The sequence below is a fragment of the Cherax quadricarinatus genome, chromosome 77 (genome assembly GCF_038502225.1).
Source record: "Cherax quadricarinatus isolate ZL_2023a chromosome 77, ASM3850222v1, whole genome shotgun sequence".
In the NCBI taxonomy this organism is placed as follows: domain Eukaryota; kingdom Metazoa; phylum Arthropoda; class Malacostraca; order Decapoda; family Parastacidae; genus Cherax; species Cherax quadricarinatus.
The window spans coordinates 3,804,366-3,828,617 of NC_091368.1; the positions used below are offsets into that span (position 1 = coordinate 3,804,366).

Consider the following 24,252-nt stretch of genomic DNA (forward strand, 5'->3'; position numbering starts at 1 on the left):
TAGTTACATAGATTATCATATACATAGCAGCATATGTATAGAGAACCCAAGAAAGTCAGACAATGACTTATTTCCATTGGGGTCCTTTGCACTAATTATATTTGCCTCTGGAATAAAATGCTATAAAAATTGATATTTGAAAAGCGAAAAAAAAAACTTATTTGATGGAATACTTTGAATCTCAAAAACCTATTAATGAATTATATATAGTTTTTATATACAGTGGAATGCTAGTTAATACACAGGTTAAGTTCCTGAAAACCTACATTTTACATGAAATTGTGTTGTGGACTGTAGAACATTTGGAAAAATAGGGCTACATTCATGATACCAAAAAAAGGAAAAGGCAAAAAATGATTTAAACTTGCTTGAAATGCTCTGCTTAACCATAAGCTTTCTGCACACACAACCAAATGCCACTCATCTCTGTACAAACATTGTATCTTGTGAAAATAAATCTTTGACTTTGCTGAGTGATATGGAAATATGTGGAGTGTTGATGTGGCCTTACTATATTATATAATAATAATAATAATAATAATATAATATTTTTATTTCTACAAGTTAATTTACAAGGTATACAGATCATAGCTGACATCAGTGACATAATACTATATAGAAAGCCACTTGTTATGCAGAGTATTTCAAGCAAATTAGGTCAGTTTTGTCCCAGGATGTGACCCTCACCAGGCTACTAACACCCAGGTACCCATTTTACTGATGGGGAACATAGGCAGCCAGTAAAGAAACACGTCCAATGTTTCTACCATCACTGGGAATCGAACCTGGACCCTAGCCGTGTGAAGCGAGAGCTTTAGCCACCAGGCTAAAGCCAACCAGGCCAGGCCTGGTTGGATGGCTGTGGTTGTTGTAGTGATGTTTCTACCTCATCCTTACCCATTATTAATCTCGTCTAGCTAAGAATTGAGATATGTAGATATTTTTTGGAGGGTGAATAAATCTGTAATGGAGGGAAGGAGGGGTAGGGGTCATCCTAGGAAAGGATGAAGGCAAGGGGTAATAGAGGTTTTGTGTGCAAGGGGCCTGGACATGCAGCAGGCATGTGTGAACATGTTAGATAGGAGTGAATGGAGATGAATGGTTTTTCGGACCTGACAAGCTGTTGGAGTGTGAGCAGGGTAATATTTTGTGAAGGGATTCAGGGGAACTGGTTAGCCAGACTTGAGTCTTGGAGGTGGGAAGTACAATGCCTGCTCTTTAAAGGAGGGGTTTGGGATATTGGCAGTCTGGAGTGTCATTTAAACTGTTATATCTGAGTGCATCTGTAACGACAGTGATTACGTGTGAATGGTGGTGAAAGTGTTGAATGATGGTGAAAATGTTTCTTTTTTGGCTTTATCAGTCCATACAAAGGAGAAATGTGAAGAACAGGGGGAGAATGAGGTAATCAATCCCTCAACCTTGAGTTGATGTGGTCAGTCCATCAATCTTGAATAGAATACAGCATATGTGCATAGAAATCGCCTCATCTCCCAAAACTAACACAAACACTATATATTATTGCCACCATCAACTCAAAAATTGTCAAACTGTGTATTATTTCAAAATTAAAATGGTCTCAATCTCGTTATGTATAATGTGCTAAGATATAATACTGTAACTTGTTATTCAACTACTTGTTAATTTAATTACTGCTAAACCACTACTACCTCTATTGAACCAACTATGATATACGTATATGCCTAGTATTAAGTAGTCTGTAAAGCATTAGGTTTAGTCTGCTCGAAATGCCTCGGCATGATAGTGGCTTTCTTTGCACTTACCAAATCAATATTGTAATTACACGTTGTAAACTATACAAGGAAATAAACTCCTTAATCTTTAAACCTTGGGTTCCTTGTATTTCCACTGGGGTCCTTGTATTTCCACTGAGGTCCTTGTATTTCTTTTTGGGTCCTTCATTGGTGTTCGTGAAACATTTGCTGACATGCCTTCCCAGTTCAATTTTTTTTACACACAGTGGACACTATACCTGATCAGGAACTTTCCAAACCTCCCACTGGCACTGTGTATTTGCCAGGAATTAGTTGGTATAATGGCTGCAACGGCTGTGTCTGTCATGAAGATGGTAGTGGTAGTGTGTGCATGTTAAGGGCGTGTTCACCACCAGCAGGTACAGCAATGTTCCTTGTTTCCAAATCTTTTTTTTTCCTTTGTACTTTGTGTTCCATTAGTATCCTTCTGGTGTTCCACTAGGTTGGATAATAGTGTTTCTCTGTAATGAGAATGATAAAAATCCATTTTTTTTATATTTTTTTATTAATATAAATATAATATTATTATTATTACAATCAGAACTAAGCACTAAACCTACCAGGGTCATGCAGCATAAATTTAACAATATTATAACTGATTGCTTATACAATGGGCCCTTGGTTTTCGTGTTTAATCCGTTCCAGAGCCATTGGCCAAAGCCAAAATCGGCCAAAACCAAAACCATTTTCCCCATAAGAAATAATGTAAATGGAATTAATCCATTCCAGACACCCAGAAGTATCAACAAAAAATTTTTTTTACCTTAAATATACATTTACATGCACAAAAGAATGAACATTAAACATGACATTTACCTTTATTGAAGGCTGTTGTTGATAGAAGGAAGGCAGGGAGGAAGGGAGAGGGAAGCCAGGTTATTGTTTGGAAGGGGAATCCCCCTCCATAAGGACTCTAGGTACCAAGTCCTTATCTGGGGTCACTTCCCTCCTTTGTTTTTTACTGTTACTAGGACCAGCTTGAGTCACTGGACCCCTGTTGCACAAAATACCTGTCCAGATACCTGTCTCTTTAAGATTTGCCTACAATGGGACATGGCATTGTCATTGTAAAAGTCGCCAGCACAGATTGCAACAGCTTTCTCAGGGTGATGTTCCTCCACAGATGAATGCACTTTAGTCCACATTGCACAAATCTCCTTAATCTTTGAAGAAGGCACCTTCTTCCATCTCTCTTCCTCCTCCTCTGAAGCAATTTCCTTTTGGACACAATCTGGTCACAATTTTCTTCAGGCAGAGTTCATCGTCCTGGAAGTCACTCCCTGCCAAGCCTTAATTATAAGGCCTATGCAGTGGAAGATATTGAAGTGATTCTTCCAGAAGTCTCTTAGGGTCAAAACACTGGCCCTAGGAGCTTTCTTTGGGGCCATGGTCACTTATTTAGCAGTCACACAGGATACACAAGTGGTAATAACAATGAATTACATATTATGAAATGTTTCATATGACCTGGCAGGATATGTTCACTGACCTAGAAACAATGCTACACTGGCTGAGAATGCATGCGGGCTTTGTCTGAGAGCTGGGGACTGGACAGGTTCCGTATGATCAATGAAAATGGTGGTAATCGACGAAAACTAAAGCCAAAAAGTCGGCCAAAACCGAAATTGGCAATAACTAAGATCGCCGAACACCAAGGGTTCACTGTACATGTATGTACAGTCTCTAAGTGGTTATAACAATTAATTTAGGTACTACAAGGAACACAAGAGAACTGAATAACGTATTAATACATGCTGCATAACATTTATCAATTTAATTGTTTAAAGAATTACAGGTTAGCTTATTAAGGATTAAGGAGTTTATTTTGTTGCATAGTTTACTATGTGTAATTGCAATATTGATTTGCTAAGCGCAAAGAAAGCCACTATCATGCCGAGGCATTTCGGGCAGACTAAACCTAATGCTTTACAGACTACTTAATACTAGGCATATATATCATAGTTGGCTCGAATTGAACATTGTTTTTTTTATATATCAACAGAGGTAGTAGTGGTTTGACTCAAGAAATCGTAATGACACGATTGCAAACAAACCATACCCCCGGCCGGGATTGAACCCGCGGTCATAGTCTCAAAACTCCAGCCCGTCACGTTAGCCACTAGACCAGCTAGCCACAATAAGATTCATCCAACTAGGTATATTTCTACACCATAGGAAGGTTAGCACAGGCACCACTGTGACCACAAATGCAAGTTTTTACAGACGAATCCCCAGCTAGCGTGGCCGTGACGAACTCTAGCTCATGTCCCTTCACTGCAATAGTGTCATTACGATTTCTTGAGTCATGTTGATGGCAGTGAAGGGACTTGAGCTAGAGTTCGTCACGGCCACGCTAGCTGGAGATTCGTCTGTAAAAACTTGCATTTGTGGTCAGTGGTGCCTGTGCTAACCTTCCTATGGTGTAGAAATATGCCTAGTTGGATGAATCTTATTGTGGCTAGCTGGTCTAGTGGCTAACGCGACGGGCTGGAGTTTTGAGACTCTATGACCGTGGGTTCAATCCCGGCCGGGGGTATGGTAGTAGTGGTTTAGCAGTAAGTAAATTAACAAGTAGTTGAATAACAAGTTACAGCATTATATTTTAGCACATTATACATAACGAGATTGATTACAACTAATGAGGATTCTAGCATATTAACATATTTTGAACACATTTAATATGTTCAATAGTTGTGGATTACAGATAAGAATAAGAATACAGTGGACCCCCGGTTAACGAACTTTTTTCATTCCAGTAGTATGTTCAGGTGCCAGTACTGACCGAATTTTTTCCCATAAGGAATATTGTGAAGTAGATTAGTCCATTTCAGACCCCCAAACATACACGTACAAACGCACTTACATAAATACACTTACATAATTGGTCGCATTTGGAGGTGATCGTTAAGCGGGGGTCCACTGTATATTGTTTTCCATATGCTTGTGGCAATGTATTTAGTTGTTGTTGGGAACTTGGGATACGTTAACGTGAGGTATTTTTTTAAGGTAGTGTTGAAGATGCTGGCAGAGAGTGGCTCTGGAGGTTTCTGGCAGGGAGTTGCAGATTTTGAGTCTTTATGTACATTTAATTTTTACAAAGATTAAGCCAGATATGGGGTATGTCAGAGATTTTTGTGCCTAGTATTATGTCTATGGGTTCTGTTGCAACTATCAAGGAAGTGTTTCAGGTCAGGATTAATATTAGAATTTATTGTTCTGTATTTGTAGGATGCACAGTAGTAAGAGTGAATGTTTTGTATAGCGAGTAGATTTAGGTCTTTGAAGAGTGGGGGGGGGGGAAGTGTCTAGCAGTGGACCGTGATCATTTGTACTGCATCCTTTTGTCAAGTTATTATTGGCTTGAGGTGATATGCTGTTGTGGATCCCCAGGCACAAATAGCATAGGTGAGGTAGGGGTAGATCAGTGAGTAGTATAATGTAAGTAGTGCTGTTTGTGGTACATAATAACGTATATTGGAGAGGATGCCAACTGTTTTGGACATGCATTCATTACCTGGGGAATGGGAGGTATATACCTGAAGGATGTTCCATGCGCTTGGGTGTGCCTCCCATGCAAACAAAGCGGATCTCACTGAACATCTCCACCAGATCATGGGAGCCTGAACCCAGGGCCAAGTGGTACAGAATATCCTGCTCAATCTCGGAGATGTGAGGATTTCACAGTCGTACTGACCCATCAGGAAACCTGAAAAGTAAGAAAGGGAATAAGTTTATTTAGGTACAGGTATACCTGGAGAGGGTTTTGGAGGTCAACACCCCTGTGGCCTGGTCCATGACCAGGCCTCATGGTGGATCAGGGCCTCATCAGCCAGGCTCTTACTGCTGGCCATATACAAACCAACATACAGTGGTCCCTCGTTTTTCGTAATTAATCCGTTCCTGGAGCCGTTACTATAAACGAAATTTACGATTTGCGAATCAATTTTCCCCATAAGAAATAATGTAAATACAATTAATCTGTTCCTGACACCCAGAAGTATTAAAACAAAAATTTTTTTTACATGAAATATACATTTTTTTTTTTATCACACTGGCCGATTCCCACCAAGGCAGGGTGGCCCGAAAAAGAAAAACTTTCACCTTCATTCACTCCATCACTGTCTTGCCAGAAGGGTGCTTTACACTACAGTTTTTAAACTGCAACATTAACACCCCTCCTTCAGAGTGCAGGCACTGTACTTCCCATCTCCAGGACTCAAGTCCGGCCTGCCGGTTTCCCTGAACCCCTTCATGAATGTTACTTTGCTCACACTCCAACAGCATGTCAAGTATTAAAAACCATTTGTCTCCATTCACTCCTATCAAACACGCTCACGCATGCCTGCTGGAAGTCCAAGCCCCTCGCACACAAAACCTCCTTTACCCCCTCCCTCCAACATTTCCTAGGCCAACCCCTACCCCGCCTTCCTTCCACTACAGACTGATACACTCTTGAAGTCACTCTGTTTCGCTCCATTCTCTCTACATGTCTGAACCACCTCAACAACCCTTCCTCAGCCCTCTGGACAACAGTTTTGGTAATCCCGCACCTCCTAACCTCCAACTTCCTCCTCCTAACTTCCAAACTACGAATTCTCTGCATTATATTCACACTACACATTGCCCTCAGACGTGACATCTCCACTGCCTCCAGCCTTCTCCTCGCTGCAACATTCATCACCCATACTTCACACCCATATAAGAGCGTTGGTAAAACTATACTCTCATACATTCCCCTAAATATACATATAGTACATAAACAATACAATGGGAAATGATGAATGAAACATTAACAGCATAACACTTACCTTTATTGGAGATTCTTCTTAGTGTATGGGAGACTGGAAGAGGAGAGAGATTGGACTGTTTACAGTTTGGAAGGGGAATCCCCTTCCAGCAACACCTCAGGTACCAATTGCTTCTCTGGGGTTGCTTCTCTTCTCTGTTTCTTAATGCCACTAGGACCACCTTGAGAGTCACTCTAGTCCTGTCTCGCAAAGTAACTGTGGAGAGAGCTCTGTTTCTGGCGTCTCTTTAACACTTCCCAAAAATGGCCCAAGACTTTGTCACTGTACATATTTCTCGCCTTCTTTACCACAGGCTTGGCACTAGAAGCTTTCTTTGGAGCCATGGTAGCTTATTTAGTAATTGCAAGCACTAAAATGAGTGGAATATTATGAAATATTTCATAGGAGCACTTGAGGGGACCTTCACTCACTGGTAAACAATGCCAGACTGGCTGGGTAGGGAGGCCGCCCCGGCTCACACCGTGCGTACGCGTCCCGGACTAACTACTATTCGCGAGTCAACCTATGAAAAGCGAGTCCATGTTTATATGAAAATACCCCTATGATTGGCGAAATTTACGATTGCCGAGAACTACGAAAAGCGAGGGACCACTGTACAAACTACAGCTCAGCTGATCAGGTATTGACTTTAGTTGACTGTTTGGCTCCCTCTTGAAGACAGCCAGGGGTCTATTGGTAATTCCCAATATGTATGCTGGGAGGCAAATGAACAATCTTGGGTCTGTTACACTTATTGTGTTGTTATTATAATCAAGGGGGAAGCGCTAAACCCGCAGGATTATACAGCGCCTGTGGGGGAGATGTGAAAGGTATTCAGGCTTAATTCAGGGAACTGGAGCACAGATCCAATTCCCTGGATCAAGAGCCCCTCACCAGCATCAAGGAACCTTCCTTGAGGGGCACTTATTGTGTTGTCATCCCCTGCTTTTCATTGAGGGAATACCGCACAGCCTGCCGAGTCTTTTGTTTTTGTAGGGAGTAATTTTCGTGTGCAGATTTGGGACTAGTCCCTCTAGGATTTTCCAAGTGTATATTATATTATCATGTAGCTTTCTTGCCTGCATTCCAAGTGCTTTATTGTACTTATACATTCAGTGAAAGTTCTCTGTATATTCTGCAGATCTGCAATTTCACCTGCCTTGAAAGGGGCCATTAGTGTACAGCAATATTCTGGCCTAGAGAAAACAAGCGATATGAAAAGAATCATTAATGGCTTGGCATCCCTAGTTTTGAAGGTTCTCATTATCCATCTTACCATTTTCCTAGTAAATGTGGTAGAGACATTGTTGTGGTTTTTAAAAGTGAGATTCTCTGGCATAATCACTCCCAGGTCCTTAACATTAGTTTTTCTCTTTTGTGTGATTGGAATTTGCTTTATATTCTGATCCAGTTTTTATTTCCTTGAGTTTTCCATATCAGAGTAATTGAAATTTCTCATCATTGAACCTCGTATTGTTTTCTGAGGCCCATTTAAAAACTTGGTTAATGTCCACTTGGAGATTTGCAGTGTCTTCAATGAATGACAGTCGTGCAAATTTTGGTATTGTCAGCAGAGGAAGACGTGGTGCTGTGGCTTATATCTCTGTTTATGTCAGATATGAGTAATTAAGGTTGAGCCATGAAAAGGGAAGATAACTTCAGTTCCTTGGATTAAGAGCCATGTTAGTCCCCACAAATCATGTAGTGCCATATTAACTTACTGACCCAATTTTTTTTCTTTTACAGATATAGTGGGTACTGAGCTGCCCCCTCCTGCATATACCTACTGTAAGCCAGGATCGCGATGGATGAAGGATTGCAATTGGTGTACATGTGGAAAAGATGGTTCTGGCGGTGCCTGCACTTTGATAGGCTGTCTACCAAGTATGTTCTCAGTTTTCAACTCTTATTATTACTCGTTCTTCACTACTTTCATTAATATTGACTGAGAGAGGATATATGACAATTCAAGTCCCCTCAGAACTGCCATCATAACTCATGAAATCATAATACAATGAATGCAAACAAATCACGGAATGGGGTTGGGGGGGTGAACCCATGGTGAGTGGTTTACACACTGTTGAGTTTTATGGCTCGCTCACCATGGGTCTGTATCCCACCCATTCCGAGGATCATTACCACTGTAATGTGCTTAACTAGACGAGGATCAAGCCTCCATTTCTTGCACTGAATGACCTACGTGGGTTTAGCATTTAGCATGAATTAAACAAAACAAATGTGTTTTAACCGCCATTATTTTGCCAGAAATACACAGCATGCTAATGGCTTTCTTTTGTGCCTAACACTGTTAGGCAAAACAGTTTTTAACAGTGCCACAGTTTCCAGTGGCCAAAAAATCTTTTATTTTGCTTACTGATGGCACCAAAGTGCAAAAGTAGTGGTGGTGGCAGTTTTTCAGAGCCTAAGAGAAATGTTTCCCATCAGTGAAAAAGTGCTAATTCTCAGTTTACTTTGTGTAATTTATCAATTAAACTTTATCATAGCTAAGTAATGTGAATGAAGCTGACTCATATATGGAGTTCAGTACTATTGGCAGTTTCAGGTATCCACAGTAAGTCTTGGAATGTATCCCCTGCATATATGGGGGGACAGCTGTGCATGTATACTACAATTTTTTGCACTGCATTAAAAAAAGAAAAATATATATAATGTATATATAAACTTGAATATTGAATTCGAAATACATGGGTGCTGAGTCCCTAGACTCATTATGTGCTTCTGTAATCTTTTAACTAATTACAAACATAAAAATGTATGTTCGCATCATAAATTGTAATATGTCGTATTAATAATAGAATAAAATATTAAATATTGTATTCTACCACTCTTTAAGTAGTCTATAAGTATTAGGTTAAGTCTGCCCAAAATGCCTCGGCATGATAGTGCAAATACAAATATTTATTTTCTTGTGAAACTTACAATGTGTGGTTTAAATGTTAAAAAATTTTAATTACAAAGAAGGCCACTATCATGCCTAGGCACTTCAGGTAGACTAATACTAATTCTTACTCTATATTAATATTGGTTATAATTGAGCAGTACATTTTAACATATTATTGGATATACAATTAGATACATACCCAGTTAGGTACATACATAATTAGATTTGAAATAGATAGTACAAATCATATAATATTACAAATTGTAGACTTAGTAATGGGATTGGATTTGTCTTGGCATGATACATTCTCTGTTGAAGCTCATATACTGGAAGAGTGTCTTAGGCAAACTTACGACTAACTTAAGATTTAATAGGCAATAGCTATATTAGGAATATTATGTTTACAGTCATTTGGGTGGGTGTAGGTGTAAATTATAGGGGAATTATAGATAACAAGAGCAATCTATATTGTTTTGAGTGCATTCATGATACATAAAAGAGCATTAGGTGGTTTTCATTTGGTTAGATGATGATGGGGTGTGTTAAGGAGATGAGATTTTTTTAACGGTAGTTTTGATAATGGCTGTTAAGTCTGCGGTTCTATAGTATTCAGGCAGGGAGTTCCAGATTTTAGGGCCTTTTATGTACATCAAATTTTTGTAGAGGTTTAGCCGGATACGGGAAATGTCATAGGGATTTTTGTGTCTGGTGTTGTGTCTATGGGTCCTGTTGCAATTATCAAGAAAGTGTTTTAGTTCAGGGTTAATATTAGAATTTATGGTTCTGTAAATGTAGGTTGCACAATAGTAGGTGTGAATGTTCTGTACAGTGAGTAGGTTTAGGTCTTTGTAGAGTGGAGGTGTGTGCTGTCTTGCACTGGATTGCATGATAATTCTTACTGCAATTTTGTTGGGTTATTATTGGTTTTAGGTGAGTTGCTGCTGTTGATCCCCAGGCACAAATAGCATAGGTGAGGTAGGGATACACGAGTGAATAGTATAGTGTGAGTAGGGCTGATTGTGGTACGTAGAAACGTATCTTGGAGAGGATCCCAACTGTTTTGGATACTATTTTTATTTGTTGGATGTGGGTGTTGAATTTCAGGTTGCTCTCAAGGTGCAGGCCCAGGAATTTGCCCTCATTATGTTTAGCAATAGGAGTGTTGTCAATCGTTATGTTCAGCTGGGCAGCACCTCTTTTGTTCCTAAACAGAATGTAGATTTTGTCAGTATTAAGTGTAAGTGTCTTAGCAGTCATCCAGATCAATATTTTTACTACTTCTTCACTAACAATAGTGTTGAGTGAGGCAAGATTAGGGTGGGAGATGACATGTGTCGTATCGTCAGCAAAGAGAATAGGCTTAAGGTGTTGATACATTAGGTAGATCATTGACGTATAAGAGGAAGAGCAGGGGACCAAGGACACTTCCCTGTGGCACTCCAGTGGCTCTTTGTACCAATCATATTATGAAATATAAACACACATTGTAACCTTAGCAAAAAAATAAAATTTTATTTTTTAATTATTTTTTAACTGCTGCCCACTCCATGGGTATGGGGTGCACAATGAAGCTATTAAAATATGATAAAAGGAGGTGTGGGCATATTGCAACTGAGAGGGTCATCTGAACTGTGATGTCAGCACACTGATGACAAGCACAAATGATGATGAATGCATTTCTTCTCTTTTGGGGAGGTGTCACCCTATCTTGGTGGGAAATTAACTTGTGCTAAAAAAAAAAAAAAGACTGCAAGTGTTACAGAGAGGGTTCTGGGGATCAACGCCCCTGTGGCCCGGTCTGTGACCAGGCCTCATGGTGGATCAGGGCCTGATCAACCAGGCTTTTGTTGTTGGCCCCACACAACCTGACATACGAACCACAGCCCGGCTGGTCAGGTACTGATTTTAGATGCCTGTCCAGTGCCTACTTGAAGACAGCCAGGGGTCTATTGGTAATCCCCCTTATGTATGCTGGGAGGCAGTTGAACAGTCTTGGGCCCTTGACACTTGTTGTGTTGTCTCTTATGCTAGTGGCAACCCTGCTTTTCACTGGGGGGATGTTGCATCATCTGCCGAGTCTTTTGCTTTCAATGGGAGTGATTTTCGTGTGCAAGTTTGGTACTAATCCCTCTAGGATTTTCCAAGTGTACATAATCATGTATCTCTCCCACCTGCATACTAGGGATACAGGTTGAGGAACTTCAAGCTTTCCCAGTAATTGAGGTGTTTTATTGCAGTTATGTGTGCTGTGAAGGTTCTCCGTACATTTTCTAGGTCAGCAATTTCACCTGCCTTGAAAGGTGCTGTTAGTGTGCAGCAATATGCCAGCCTAGATAGAACAAGCGAACTGAAGTGTGCCATCATGGGCTTGGTATACCTAGTTTTGAAGGTTCTCATTATCCATCCTGTCATTTTTCTAGCAGATGCAATTAATACAATGTTATGGTCTTTGAAGGCGAGATCCTCCGACATGATCACTCCCAGGTCTTGGACACTAGTTTTTCACTCTATTGTGTGGTTGGATTTTGTTTTATACTGCAATGCAGATTTAATTTCTCCACGTTTTCCATATTGGAGTAATTGGAATTCATCATTGAACTTCATATTGTTTTCTGCAACCCATTTAAAGATTTGGTTGATGTCCACCTGGAGTATTGCAGTGTCTTCAATGGAGGACACTGTCATGCAGATTCGGGTGTCATCTGCAAAGGAAGACACGTTGCTGTGGCTTATATATCTGTCTGTGTCAGATATGAGGATGAGGAACAAGAGCTTTTCACTGTAGCTGCCTCAGATTTTACTCTGTTGACTATTTGTTCTTTTTATTAGGAAATTATAGATCCATCTACCAATTTTTCTTGTTATTCCTTTAGCACGCATTTTGTGTGCTATTACACCATGGTCACACTTGCCAAAGGCTTTTGCAAAGTCTGTGTATACAGTGGACCCCCGCATAACGATCACCTCCCAATGCGACCAATTATGTAAGTGTATTTATGTAAGTGCGTTTGTACGTGTATGTTTGGGGGTCTGAAATGGACTAATCTACTTCACAATATTCCTTATGGGAACAAATTCGGTCAGTACTGGCACCTGAACATACTTCTGGAGTGAAAAAAATATCGTTAACCGGGGGTCCACTGTATTACATCTGCATTCTGTTTGTCTTCTAGATCAAGTAGCATTATTGAAACTAGTTTTTTAGACATTTAAAATAGGACTGTGCCATGGGGGCGTTGATCCCCAAAACACCCAGCAGATAGACTCCAGGTAGTGGGAATGGTTGGGTGTAAGAATTAAGTTTATTTAAGTACTGATACACAAGTACAATTCTCATACATAGCTACAGGTGTCCTAGGTAGTAGGTTGGTAAACAGCAACCACCCAGGGAGATACTACCGTCCTGCCAAGTGAGTGTACAACGAAAACCTGTAATTGTTTTACATGATGGTAGGATTGCTGGTGTCTTTTGTCTGTCTCATAAACATGCAAGATTTCAGGTATGTCTTGCTATTTCTACTTACACTTAGGTCACACTACACATACATGTACAAGCATATACACTGTATATACACACCCCTCTGGGTATTCTTCTATTTTCTTTCTAGTTTTTGTTTATTTCCTCTTATCTCCATGGGGATGTGGAACAAAATTCTTCCTCTGTAAGCCATGCGTGTTGTAAGAGGCGACTAAAATGCCGGGAGCAAGGGGCTAGTAACCCCTTCTCCCATATAAATTACAGTGGACCCTCGACCAACGATTGCATCGACTAAAGTTAAATTCAACTAACGATACATGTTAATGCTAACATGTTGCCTCGACTAACATTAAAAAACTCGACTAACGATAATCGTTCTCGGGTACCAATTAATATCATTAGTCGAGGGTCCACTGTACTAAATTTCAAAGAGAAACTTTCGTTTTTCTTTTTGGGCCACCCTGCCTTGGTGGGATATGGCCAGTGTGTTGAAAGAAAGAAGAAAGAAGCTACAGGTGTGTAAATTACCCACCATGATAAGCAAAAAACAAGTCAGTGACTTGTTTCCATTGGGATTCCCCTCAAGGGAGGTTCCTTGACACTGGTGAGGGGCTCTTGATCTAGGGAATTGGATCTGTGCTCTGGTTCCCTGAATACCTTCTATGCCCCCCCACATGCACTGTATAATCCTACAGATTTAGTGCTCCCCTGTGATTATAATAATAATCCACTGGGATTCATTATATTCATGGAGAAGCACTAAACCCATGAGGGTCATAGAGCATTAAGTAGGACCTTTCTTGGATGGGTCAGTAGGCTTATTGCACTGCTGCTTTGAATTGCTATTCCCATTTCCCCTGGAAAATGAGAGGAAATCAGGTTTGATCCAAGGAAGGAGAGGGTAGCCCCAGTTCCTTGAATCAAGAGCCCTTCACCAACATCAGCGCATTGTATCAAAAGTGGGAACACGAAGAGCATGTACTGAACCTTGATTGCTTTTGTTCCTAAAATATGTTGTACAGTGGACCCCCGCATAACAATTACCTCCGAATGCGACCAATTATGTAAGTGTATTTATGTAAGTGCGTTTGTATGTGTATGTTTGGGGGTCTGAAATGGACTAATCTACTTCACAATATTTCTTATGGGAACAAATTCGGTCAGTACTGGCACCTGAACATACTTCTGGAGTGAAAAAATATCGTTAACCGGGGGTCCACTGTATTTCTTGTACATTTGAATTTTTTACTCTGATACTATTGCTTCCGTCAACAGATTATAAGCCTCAGCCAGGGCAGGCTGTGTGCACCGAGGGATCACGCTGGAAGCAAGACAACTGTAACTGGTGCAACTGTAACAATGGCAAAGCCTCTTGCACTGAAAAGCTCTGTGGTAAGATTCTGTAGATTTTTTTTTTTTTTTGTCTTTACACAAGTGTTTGTATAAGGTTAGGTTAAGAGTTGCTGTAGCTGGGTTGGTAGCACACTCAGCTCACACACTGAGTGTCCATGGTTTGATCCCCGGTATGGCTGGAAACATTGGACATGTTTACTTAAGACACCTGCTGTCCATGTTCACCTAGCAGTAAGGAGGTACCTTGGTATTAGTCACCTTACACTTGCTGTCACTGTTCATCTAGCAGTAAGTAGGTACCCAGGTGTTATCTGACTGGTGTGGGTCTCATCCTGGGGACAAAATTGACCTAATTTGCCTGAAATGCTCTGCATAACAAGTTTTTTTTATATAGTATGTCATTAATGTCATTAAGTGCAATAAGGCACCTAAACTACTGGGAACAGTTGAAGGTCCTTGGTCTGTTTGAATGGTGTCATTGGGTACGGGAGTTATTTCTTAGGTAACTTTAGGTAGAGGTTGTTTTGATAAGGACCTGCCTCGCATGGGCCAGTAGGCCTTCTGCAGTGTTCCTACATTCTTATGCAGGCAAGAGAGATGCATGATATATACACTTAGAAGGTCCTAGAGGGATTGGTACCAAACCTGCAAACGAAAATCACTCCATATGAAAGCAAAAGACTTGGCAGGAGATGCAACATTTCCCCGATGAAAAGCAGGGGCACCACGAGTACACTGAGACAACACAGTAAGTGTCTGGGGACCCAAGACTGTTCAATTGCCTCCCAGCATACATAAGGGGCATTAGCAATAGACCCCTGGCTGTCTTCAAGAAGGCACTGGACAGGCGCCTAAAGTCAATACCTGACCAACCGGGCTATGGTTCATACGTCAGCTTGCGTATGGCCAGCAGTAACAGCCTGGTTGATCACGCCCTGATCTACCATGAGGCCTGGTCTCAGATCGGGCCGTGGGGGCGTTGACCCCCAAAACCCTCTCCAGGTAAACTCCAGGTAGTAGGCTGGTAGAGAGCAAACACCCAGGGAAGTATACTACCCTCCTACCAAGTGTTTTACATGATGGTGGGATTGCTAGTGTCTTTTGTCTGTCTCATAAACATGCAAGATTTCAGGTATGTCTTGCTACTTCTACTTACACTTAGGTCACGTTACACATGCATGTTACAAGCATATATATACACACCCCTCTGGGTTTTCTTCTATTTTCTTATTAGTTCTTGTTCTTGTTTATTTCTTCTTATCTCCATGGGGAAGTGGAACGGAATTCTTCCTCCGTAAGCCATGCATGTCGTAAGAGGCGACTAAAATGCCAGGAGCAAGGGGCTAGTAACCCCCTCTGTATACATTACTAAAGTCAAAAAGAGAAACTTTTCTTTTTCTTTTTTGGGCCACCCTGCTTCGGTGAAATACAGTCGTTTTCTTGAAAAAGATGTCATTAATGTCAGTTATGGTCTGTATAAGCTGCATCATGTACCTATAGAAATAATTATACAGTTTTATAACTGTAGTGTAAGTGTGCCTCTGGGAAGACAGCGATGGTGGAGTGAATGATGGTGAAAGTTTTTCTTTTTCGGGCCACCCTGCCTTGGTGGGAAACAGCCAATGTGTTAAAAAATATATATATATTACATGTATAATAATTATTATTTGGGTACTCCTCGTTTGATGTCTGTGAAACATTTGCTGACATGCCTTCACTTTTTTTTTTTTTCTGACACAGTGGATACTGTACCTGATCCAGAACTTCCCAGACCTCCCATTGGCACCGTGTGTGTGCCACGAAGTCGTTGGCATGACGGCTGCAACAGCTGTGTCTGCCGTGAAGATGGTAGTGGTAGTGTGTGCACATTGAGGGCGTGTCCACCACCAGCAGGTTCAGTAATGTTCCTTGCTTCCAGATCACTTCCATTCTGTTACTTTGTGTTCCACTGCTGTCCTTCTATTGTTCTACCTAAATGTCACCCATCTCTGTACAAACACTGTATCATGCTGAAATATAAAAAATTTAATCTTTAGTCACATAATAGTGTTTCACTATAATGAGAATGATAAAAATTCATTTTTTATTGTTTTTATTAATATAAATTGAACAAGAGTAATAATATTGTTATTATCATCTTTGAACATACATTCATTATCTGGAGACTGGGCAGTAATTAAGGTTGATCCATGAAAAGGGAGGGTAACTTCAGTTCCTTGGATCAAGAGCCACACTAGCCTTCTCAAGTCGTACAATGCCATACTGACTTACTGACCCTTTTTTTTTTTATAGATTTAGTGGTTACTGATCCACCCCCTCCTGCTTATACCCACTGTAAGCCAGGATCGAGATGGATGATGAATTGCAATTGGTGTTCGTGTACAAATAATGGTGCCAACAGTGCCTGCGCAATGAAGGGTTGTCCACCAAGTACGTATGTTCTCAATTTTTAACTCTTTATTATTGCTTGTTCTTTGCTACTTCCATTAATTTCGACTGAGAGAGGATACATTATGGCTAAATCAGGGATGGAATAAGGCATGGGCTTTAGGGGCTGTAGCACAAGGTCCTCTGCCAGCTAGAGGAACTCCAGAGATTAAGTGGAAAGTGTTCACAGTTACTGCTGTAAGATTATAATTACAGCCTCTCCTCACTTAGTGACGTACTTGTTTACTGACGACTCGGACTTACAACGGCCAGTATGCATACCTAAATAATGTATAATGCATTATTGTTTTTTATTATTATTATCACACTGGCCGATTCCCACCAAGGCAGGGTGGCCCGAAAAAGAAAAACTCTCACCATCATTCACTCCATCACTGTCTTGCCAGAAGGGTGTTTTACACTACAGTTTTTAAACTGCAACATTAACACCCCTCCTTCAGAGTGCAGGCACTGTACTTCCCATCTCCAGGACTCAAGTCCGGCCTGCCGGTTTCCCTGAACCCCTTCATAAATGTTACTTTGCTCACACTCCAACAGCACGTCAAGTATTAAAAACCATTTGTCTCCATTCACTCCTATCAAACACGCTCACGCATGCCTGCTGGAAGTCCAAGCCCCTCGCACACAAAACCTCCTTTACCCCCTCCCTCCAACCTTTCCTAGGCTGACCCCTACCCTGCCTTCCTTCCACTACAGACTGATACATTCTTGAAGTTATTCTGTTTCGCTCCATTCTCTCCACATGTCCGAACCACCTCAACAACCCTTCCTCAGCCCTCTGGACAACAGTTTTGGTAATCCCGCACCTCCTCCTAGCTTCCAAACTACAAATTCTCTGCATTATATTCACACCACACATTGCTCTCAGACATGACATCTCCACTGCCTCCAGCCTTCTCCTCGCTGCAACATTCATCACCCATGCTTCACACCCATATAAGAGCGTTGGTAAAACTATACTCTCATACATTCCCCTCTTTGCCTCCAAGGACAAAGTTCTTTGTCTCCACAGACTCCTAAGTGCACCACTCACCCTTTTCCCCTCATCAATTCTATGATTCACCTCATCTTTCATAGACCCATCTGCTGACACGTCCACTCCCAAATATCTGAATACATTCACCTCCTCCATACTCTCTCCCTCCAATCTGATATCCAATCTTTCATCACCTAATCTTTTTGTTATCCTCATAACCTTACTCTTTCCTGTATTCACTTTCAATTTTCTTCTTTTGCATACCCTACCAAATTCATCCACCAATCTCTGCAACTTCTCTTCAGAATCTCCCAAGAGCACAGTGTCATCAGCAAAGAGCAACTGTGACAACTCCCACTTTGTGTGATTCTTTATCTTAACTCCACGCCTCTTGCCAAGACCCTCGCATTTACTTCTCTTACAACCCCATCTATAAATATATTAAACAACCACGGTGACATCACACATCCTTGTCTAAGGCCTACTTTTACTGAGAAATAATTTCCCTCTTTCCTACATACTCTAACTTGAGCCTCACTATCCTCGTAAAAACTCTTCACTGCTTTCAGTAACCTACCTCCTACACCATACACCTGCAACATCTGCCACATTGCCCCCCTATCCACCCTGTCATACGCCTTTTCCAAATCCATAAATGCCACAAAGACCTCTTTAGCCTTATCTAAATACTGTTCACTAATATGTTTCACTGTAAACACCTGGTCCACACACCCCCTACCTTTCCTAAAGCCTCCTTGTTCATCTGCTATCCTATTCTCCGTCTTACTCTTAATTCTTTCAATAATAACTCTCCCATACACTTTGCCAGGTATACTCAACAGACTTATCCCCCTATAATTTTTGCACTCTCTTTTATCCCCTTTGCCTTTATACAAAGGAACTATGCATGCTCTCTGCCAATCCCTAGGTACCTTACCCTCTTCCATACATTTATTAAATAATTGCACCAACCACTCCAAAACTATATCCCACCTGCTTTTAACATTTCTATCTTTATCCCATCAATCCCGGCTGCCTTACCCCCTTTCATTTTACCTACTGCCTCACGAACTTCCCCCACACTCACAACTGGCTCTTCCTCACTCCTACAAGATGTTGTTCCTCCTTGCCCTATACACGAAATCACAGCTTCCCTATCTTCATCAACATTTAACAATTCCTCAAAATATTCCCTCCATCTTCCCAATACCTCTAACTCTCCATTTAATAACTCTCCTCTCCTATTTTTAACTGACAAATCCATTTGTTCTCTAGGCTTTCTTAACTTGTTAATCTCACTCCAAAACTTTTTCTTAATTTCAACAAAATTTGTTGATAACATCTCACCCACTCTCTCATTTGCTCTCTTTTTACATTGCTTCACCACTCTCTTAACCTCTCTCTTTTTCTCCATATACTCTTCCCTCCTTGCATCACTTCTCCTTTGTAAAAACTTCTCATATGCTAACTTTTTCTCCCTTACTACTCTCTTCACATCATCATTCCACCAATCGCTCCTCTTTCCTCCCGCACCCACTTTCCTGTAACCACAAACTTCTGCTGAACACTCTAACACTACATTTTTAAACCTACCCCATACCTCTTCGACCCCATTGCCTATGCTTTCATTAGCCCATCTATCCTCCAATAGCTGTTTATATCTTACCCTAACTGCCTCCTCTTTTAGTTTATAAACCTTTACCTCTCTCTTCCCTGATGCTTCTATTCTCCTTGTATCCCATCTACCTTTTACTCTCAGTGTAGCAACAACTAGAAAGTGATCTGATATATCTGTGGCCCCTCTATAAACATGTACATCCTGAAGTCTACTCAACAGTCTTTTATCTACCATCATATCTACATCATATCTTGTATACTTATTTATCCTCTTTTTCTTAAAATATGTATTACCTATAACTAAACCCCTTTCTATACAAAGTTCAATCAAAGGGGTCTCATTATCATTTACACCTGGCACCCCAAACTTACCTACCACACCCTCTCTAAAAGTTTCTCCTACTTTAGCATTCAGGTCCCCTACCACAATTACTCTCTCACTTGGTTCAAAGGCTCCTATACATTCACTTAACATCTCCCAAAATCTCTCTCTCTCCTCTGCATTCCTCTCTTCTCCAGGTGCATACACGCTTATTATGACCCACTTCTCGCATCCAACCTTTACTTTAATCCACATAATTCTTGAATTTACACATTCATATTCTCTTTTCTCCTTCCATAACTGATCATTCAACATTACTGCTACCCCTTCCTTTGCTCTAACTCTCTCAGATACTCCAGATTTAATCCCATTTATTTCCCCCCACCGAAACTCCCCTACCCCCTTCAGCTTTGTTTCGCTTAGGGCCAGGACATCCAACTTCTTTTCATTCATAACATCAGCAATCATCTGTTTCTTGTCATCCGCACTACATCCACGCACATTTAAGCATCCCAGTTTTATAAAGTTTTTCTTCTTCTCTTTTTTAGTAAAAGTCTGCAGGAGAAGGGGTTACTAGCCCATTGCTCCCAGCATTTTAGTCGCCTCATACGACACGCATGGCTTACGGAGGAAAGATTCTTTTCCACTTCCCCATGGACAATAGAAGAAATAAAGAGGAACAAGAGCTATTTACAAAAAGGAGAAAAACCTAGATGTATGTATATATATGTGCATGTGCATGTCTGTGAAGTGTGACCAAAGTGTAAGTAGGAGTAGCAAGATATCCCTGTTATCTAGCGTGTTTATGAGACAGAAAAAGAAACCAGCAATCCTACCATCATGCAAAACAGTTACAGGTTTCTGTTTCACAGTCATCTGGCAGGACGGTAGTACTTCCCTGGGTGGTTGCTGTCTACCAACCTACTACCTACCTGTATAATGCATTATTTAGGTATGCATACTGACCAGTGTGCATACCTAAATAGTGTATATTAGAGCTGATTTCCTCTGTGTATTACAATATACATTACTGTATAAACATTTAAAAATATACCAGAAATGTTTTAAATGGTGCAAAGTTAACATTAAAACAATACCAAAGATGGTTGACATAAACCCACTACCATTATAATATGCTCCTCACTTAGCGACAAATTCATTTAGCAATGTGGTCTTAGGAACAGAACTCAGTCGTTAAGTGAGGAGAGGCTGTATAGTACGTCATTACATCACGTACAGTGAACCTTCGAATTTCATAATTAATCTGTTCCAGAGTGTGTGACAAAAGTTGAAATTTATGAATGGCAAAACCAATTTCCCTTATCACACCTAGTTAAATGTTTATATTACCCAATAGGATAACCCCAAAAAAAGTCAGTCACTTATTTCCATTGGCATTCATTATTATGTTCATGGAGAAGCACTAAACTCATGTGGGTCATAGAGTATTGAGTAAGTAGGACCTTCCTTGCATGGGTCAGTAGGCTTATTGCACTGCTGTTTTAAATTCCTATTCCCATTTCTCCTGAGAAATGAAAGTTAATCAGGTTTGATCTAAGGAAGGGGAGGGTAGCCCCAGTTCCTTGAGCCAAGAGCTCTTCATCGACATCAGAACATTGTCAGAAGTGGGAACACGAAGACCTTGACTGCACCTTGACTGCTTTTGTTCCTACACTATACTATTGTATTTGTTGTACATTTGAATTATTTAATCTGATGCCATTGTTTCTATCAACAGATTATAAGCCTCGCCCGGGGCAGGTTGTGTGCACTGAGAGATCACACTGGAAGCAAGATAACTGTAACTGGTGCAACTGTAAGAATGGCAAAGCTTTTTGCACCGAAAAACTCTGCAGTAAGAGTCTATAGATTTTTTTTTTTTTGTCATTACACAAGTGTTTGTACAATCAATTATATTTTGTATCATTTTACTATGATATTCACTGGAGAAATGATCCTTAGACGTTTGTGACCACAGGCAAGGGTATAGCCATTCAACTAGGTTTCTACAGGGTCAGGTTAAGTTCCTACCTTTAATTACAAGCACTGGCTTGTGAATTTTAGGTTCAAACCCTCGCCCATTCCATGGTTTGGTAAGGTAAAAGCTGTTACCCACTTCAGCTAATTTGAAAGCCTATTCTTGCATTATTTTGATGTAATTTTTATTATGAAATATACATATAGGAAACAGGATGAGAAGTGAGTGAGCTATGGTCAGAGATTTCATTTAGTCAAATTTATTTCATCAATGTTCTTATGGTATACATACACGTACATTTTAATTATACAGTAGTTTGAATATGGTACTGTACTTCGAGATTTTTTGCAAAGGAGAAACAGTTTCTGCATGATTATAATTATAGGGAAGTATAAAACCCATAAAGGTCATATGGTAGAGACCCATATTGTTATGAGGTAATCAGGGGTTTGATTCAGGGAAACTGAAGGGTAGCTTCAGTTCCTTACACCATGAGCACTTCTCCAGCATTATAGTTCCTCCTCCTCCTCCTCCTCCTTGAAGGTTACAGATGCATGAACTTTAAACACAGTATATCTCTATAGTGGAGTACAGTACAGTGAAACCCAGGGTTTCGGTTGCCCTGATAATTGGCCGCTTCGGGTTTTGGCCGCTTTTTTCAGCCAAATTTTGTCCCGCATTTCGGCTGTTGCCCCAGGTTTCAGCCGGCATACCAGACCTGTGCGTCTGCCCGCACAGGCATCATGAGCCAGTCTAGAGTTGTTTATCCTTGAGTGAACATTGCCCTGCACTCTCATCCTGCCTGCCTGCCAGCCAGGCAGCAAGGCAGCCATCCAGCCAGGCAGCAAGGCATCCAACCAGCCATCCAGCCAGCTATCCAGCCAGCCAGCCAGGCATCCAGCCAGCCATTAACTGTGACTATGAAATAAGCCACCATGGACCCTGTGGTAAAGAAAGTGAGGAACATCAGAGCAGTGAAGGAGGAGATAGTAGAAAAATACCTTGTCCCACTTCAGGGAAATCTTAGAGATGCCAGAAACAGAGCACTCTTGACAGTTATGTTGTGCAACAGGGCTCCAGTGACTCTCAAGCTGGTCCTAGTGGCCTTAAAAGACAAAAAAGGGAAGAAACCCCAGATAAGAACTTGTTACCTAAAGTCCTTATGGAGGGGGATTCCCTTTCCAAACAATAACCTCAACTCCCTCTCTTCTCCTATCTTCCAGATGCCAGCAAGTCTCTTCAATAAAGGTAAGTAAATGTTATTTTAAATGTTTATTTAAATTGTAATTTATGTATGTATTGTATGATATATATGTATTTATCTGTGTTGTGGGTATGTAAAACTATAGTTATTCTGTAAAAAATGTATTTTTTGTGAATTTTTTTGTGGGTCTAGAATGAATTAATTTTATTCCCATTATTTCTTATGGGAAATATTGCTTCGTCTTTTGGCTGTTTCGAGTTTATACCTAGCTCCTGGAACAGATTACGGCCAAAACTCAGGGCTCCACTGTATATAATACAGTCATAGTGATTGACATATATATACTACTTTATAGAAAGACACTTATTATGCAGGCAATTTGGGCAGCTTTAAAAACTAAATTATGATTAAAAGTACAGTATATGAGAATAATAATACATAGTTGTTATTATATTGGAAGTATTTAGTAATTCAATAAAAAAATTTTAATTATTGATATACAGTAGGACCCCTCATATCCGTGGGTGATATGTTCCAGGACCCATGGTGGATTCTCAAAACCATGGATAGCAGCAAACCCTATATAAGTCTTTTTCATTTACATACCCATCATAAAGTTTAACTGATAAATTATGCACAATAAGTGGAGAATTAGCAGTTTTTCACTGATGGGAAGCACTTCATGGCCTCTCTTAGGCTTTGAAGAGCTACCATCATCATTACTGAATTTTGGTGCCATTATTAAGAAAATTAAGGGTTATTTTCAGGCTGCAGTAAACCACAGATAAACTGTGGCATCCAGACCTGCATATACAGTCCTACTGTATTAAGGATGAATATAACTACATGAGTGGAAGGAATGATAGACAAGAACAAGTACAATACAGGTTGAAAGAATCGTTCAGCATAAAAACAACATTTATTCACTCTGTTTCATTAACTAGTTATAGCTATTAATTATTATTATTATAATCAAAAAGAAGCACCAAGCCACAAGGGCTATACAGCTGTAGCTATTGATACTGTTGATTTTTAAACATTTCACTTGATATATCATTAACAATATATATTTTTAGTTCAAACAGACATGCCTAAAAAAAGTTGCATTGAAGGATCGTCCTGGAAACAAGACTGCAATACGTGCCATTGCATAAATGGGACAGCTGGTTGCACAAAAAAGCTGTGTGCTGAACCAGTACCAGAAACTCTGCAGTGTACAGGAAACAAGTAAGATAGTATTTTCATTTTAAACACACATCCCATTTCCCATTTCCCATTACCCATTACCAAAACTGTTGTCCAGAGGGCTGAGGAAGGGTTGTTGAGGTGGTTCGGACATGTAGAGAGAATGGAGCGAAACAGAATGACTTCAAGAGTGTATCAGTCTGTAGTGGAAGGAAGGCGGGGTAGGG

General features: G+C 40.4%; 1 protein-coding gene across 2 annotated transcripts in view; it reads left to right on the plus strand.

Moving 5' to 3' along the window:
* Positions 1-24,252, plus strand: part of LOC128702016 (kielin/chordin-like protein) — a 93,267-nt gene that overhangs the window by 18,792 nt on the left and 50,223 nt on the right. For both annotated transcript variants that reach the window (XM_070101438.1, XM_070101439.1), the window contains 6 exons: positions 8,309-8,446; positions 14,218-14,334; positions 16,036-16,188; positions 16,588-16,725; positions 21,397-21,513; positions 23,917-24,067. In XM_070101438.1, coding sequence (XP_069957539.1) covers positions 8,309-8,446; positions 14,218-14,334; positions 16,036-16,188; positions 16,588-16,725; positions 21,397-21,513; positions 23,917-24,067 — 814 coding nt within the window. The remainder of the gene's footprint in view (positions 1-8,308; positions 8,447-14,217; positions 14,335-16,035; positions 16,189-16,587; positions 16,726-21,396; positions 21,514-23,916; positions 24,068-24,252) is intronic.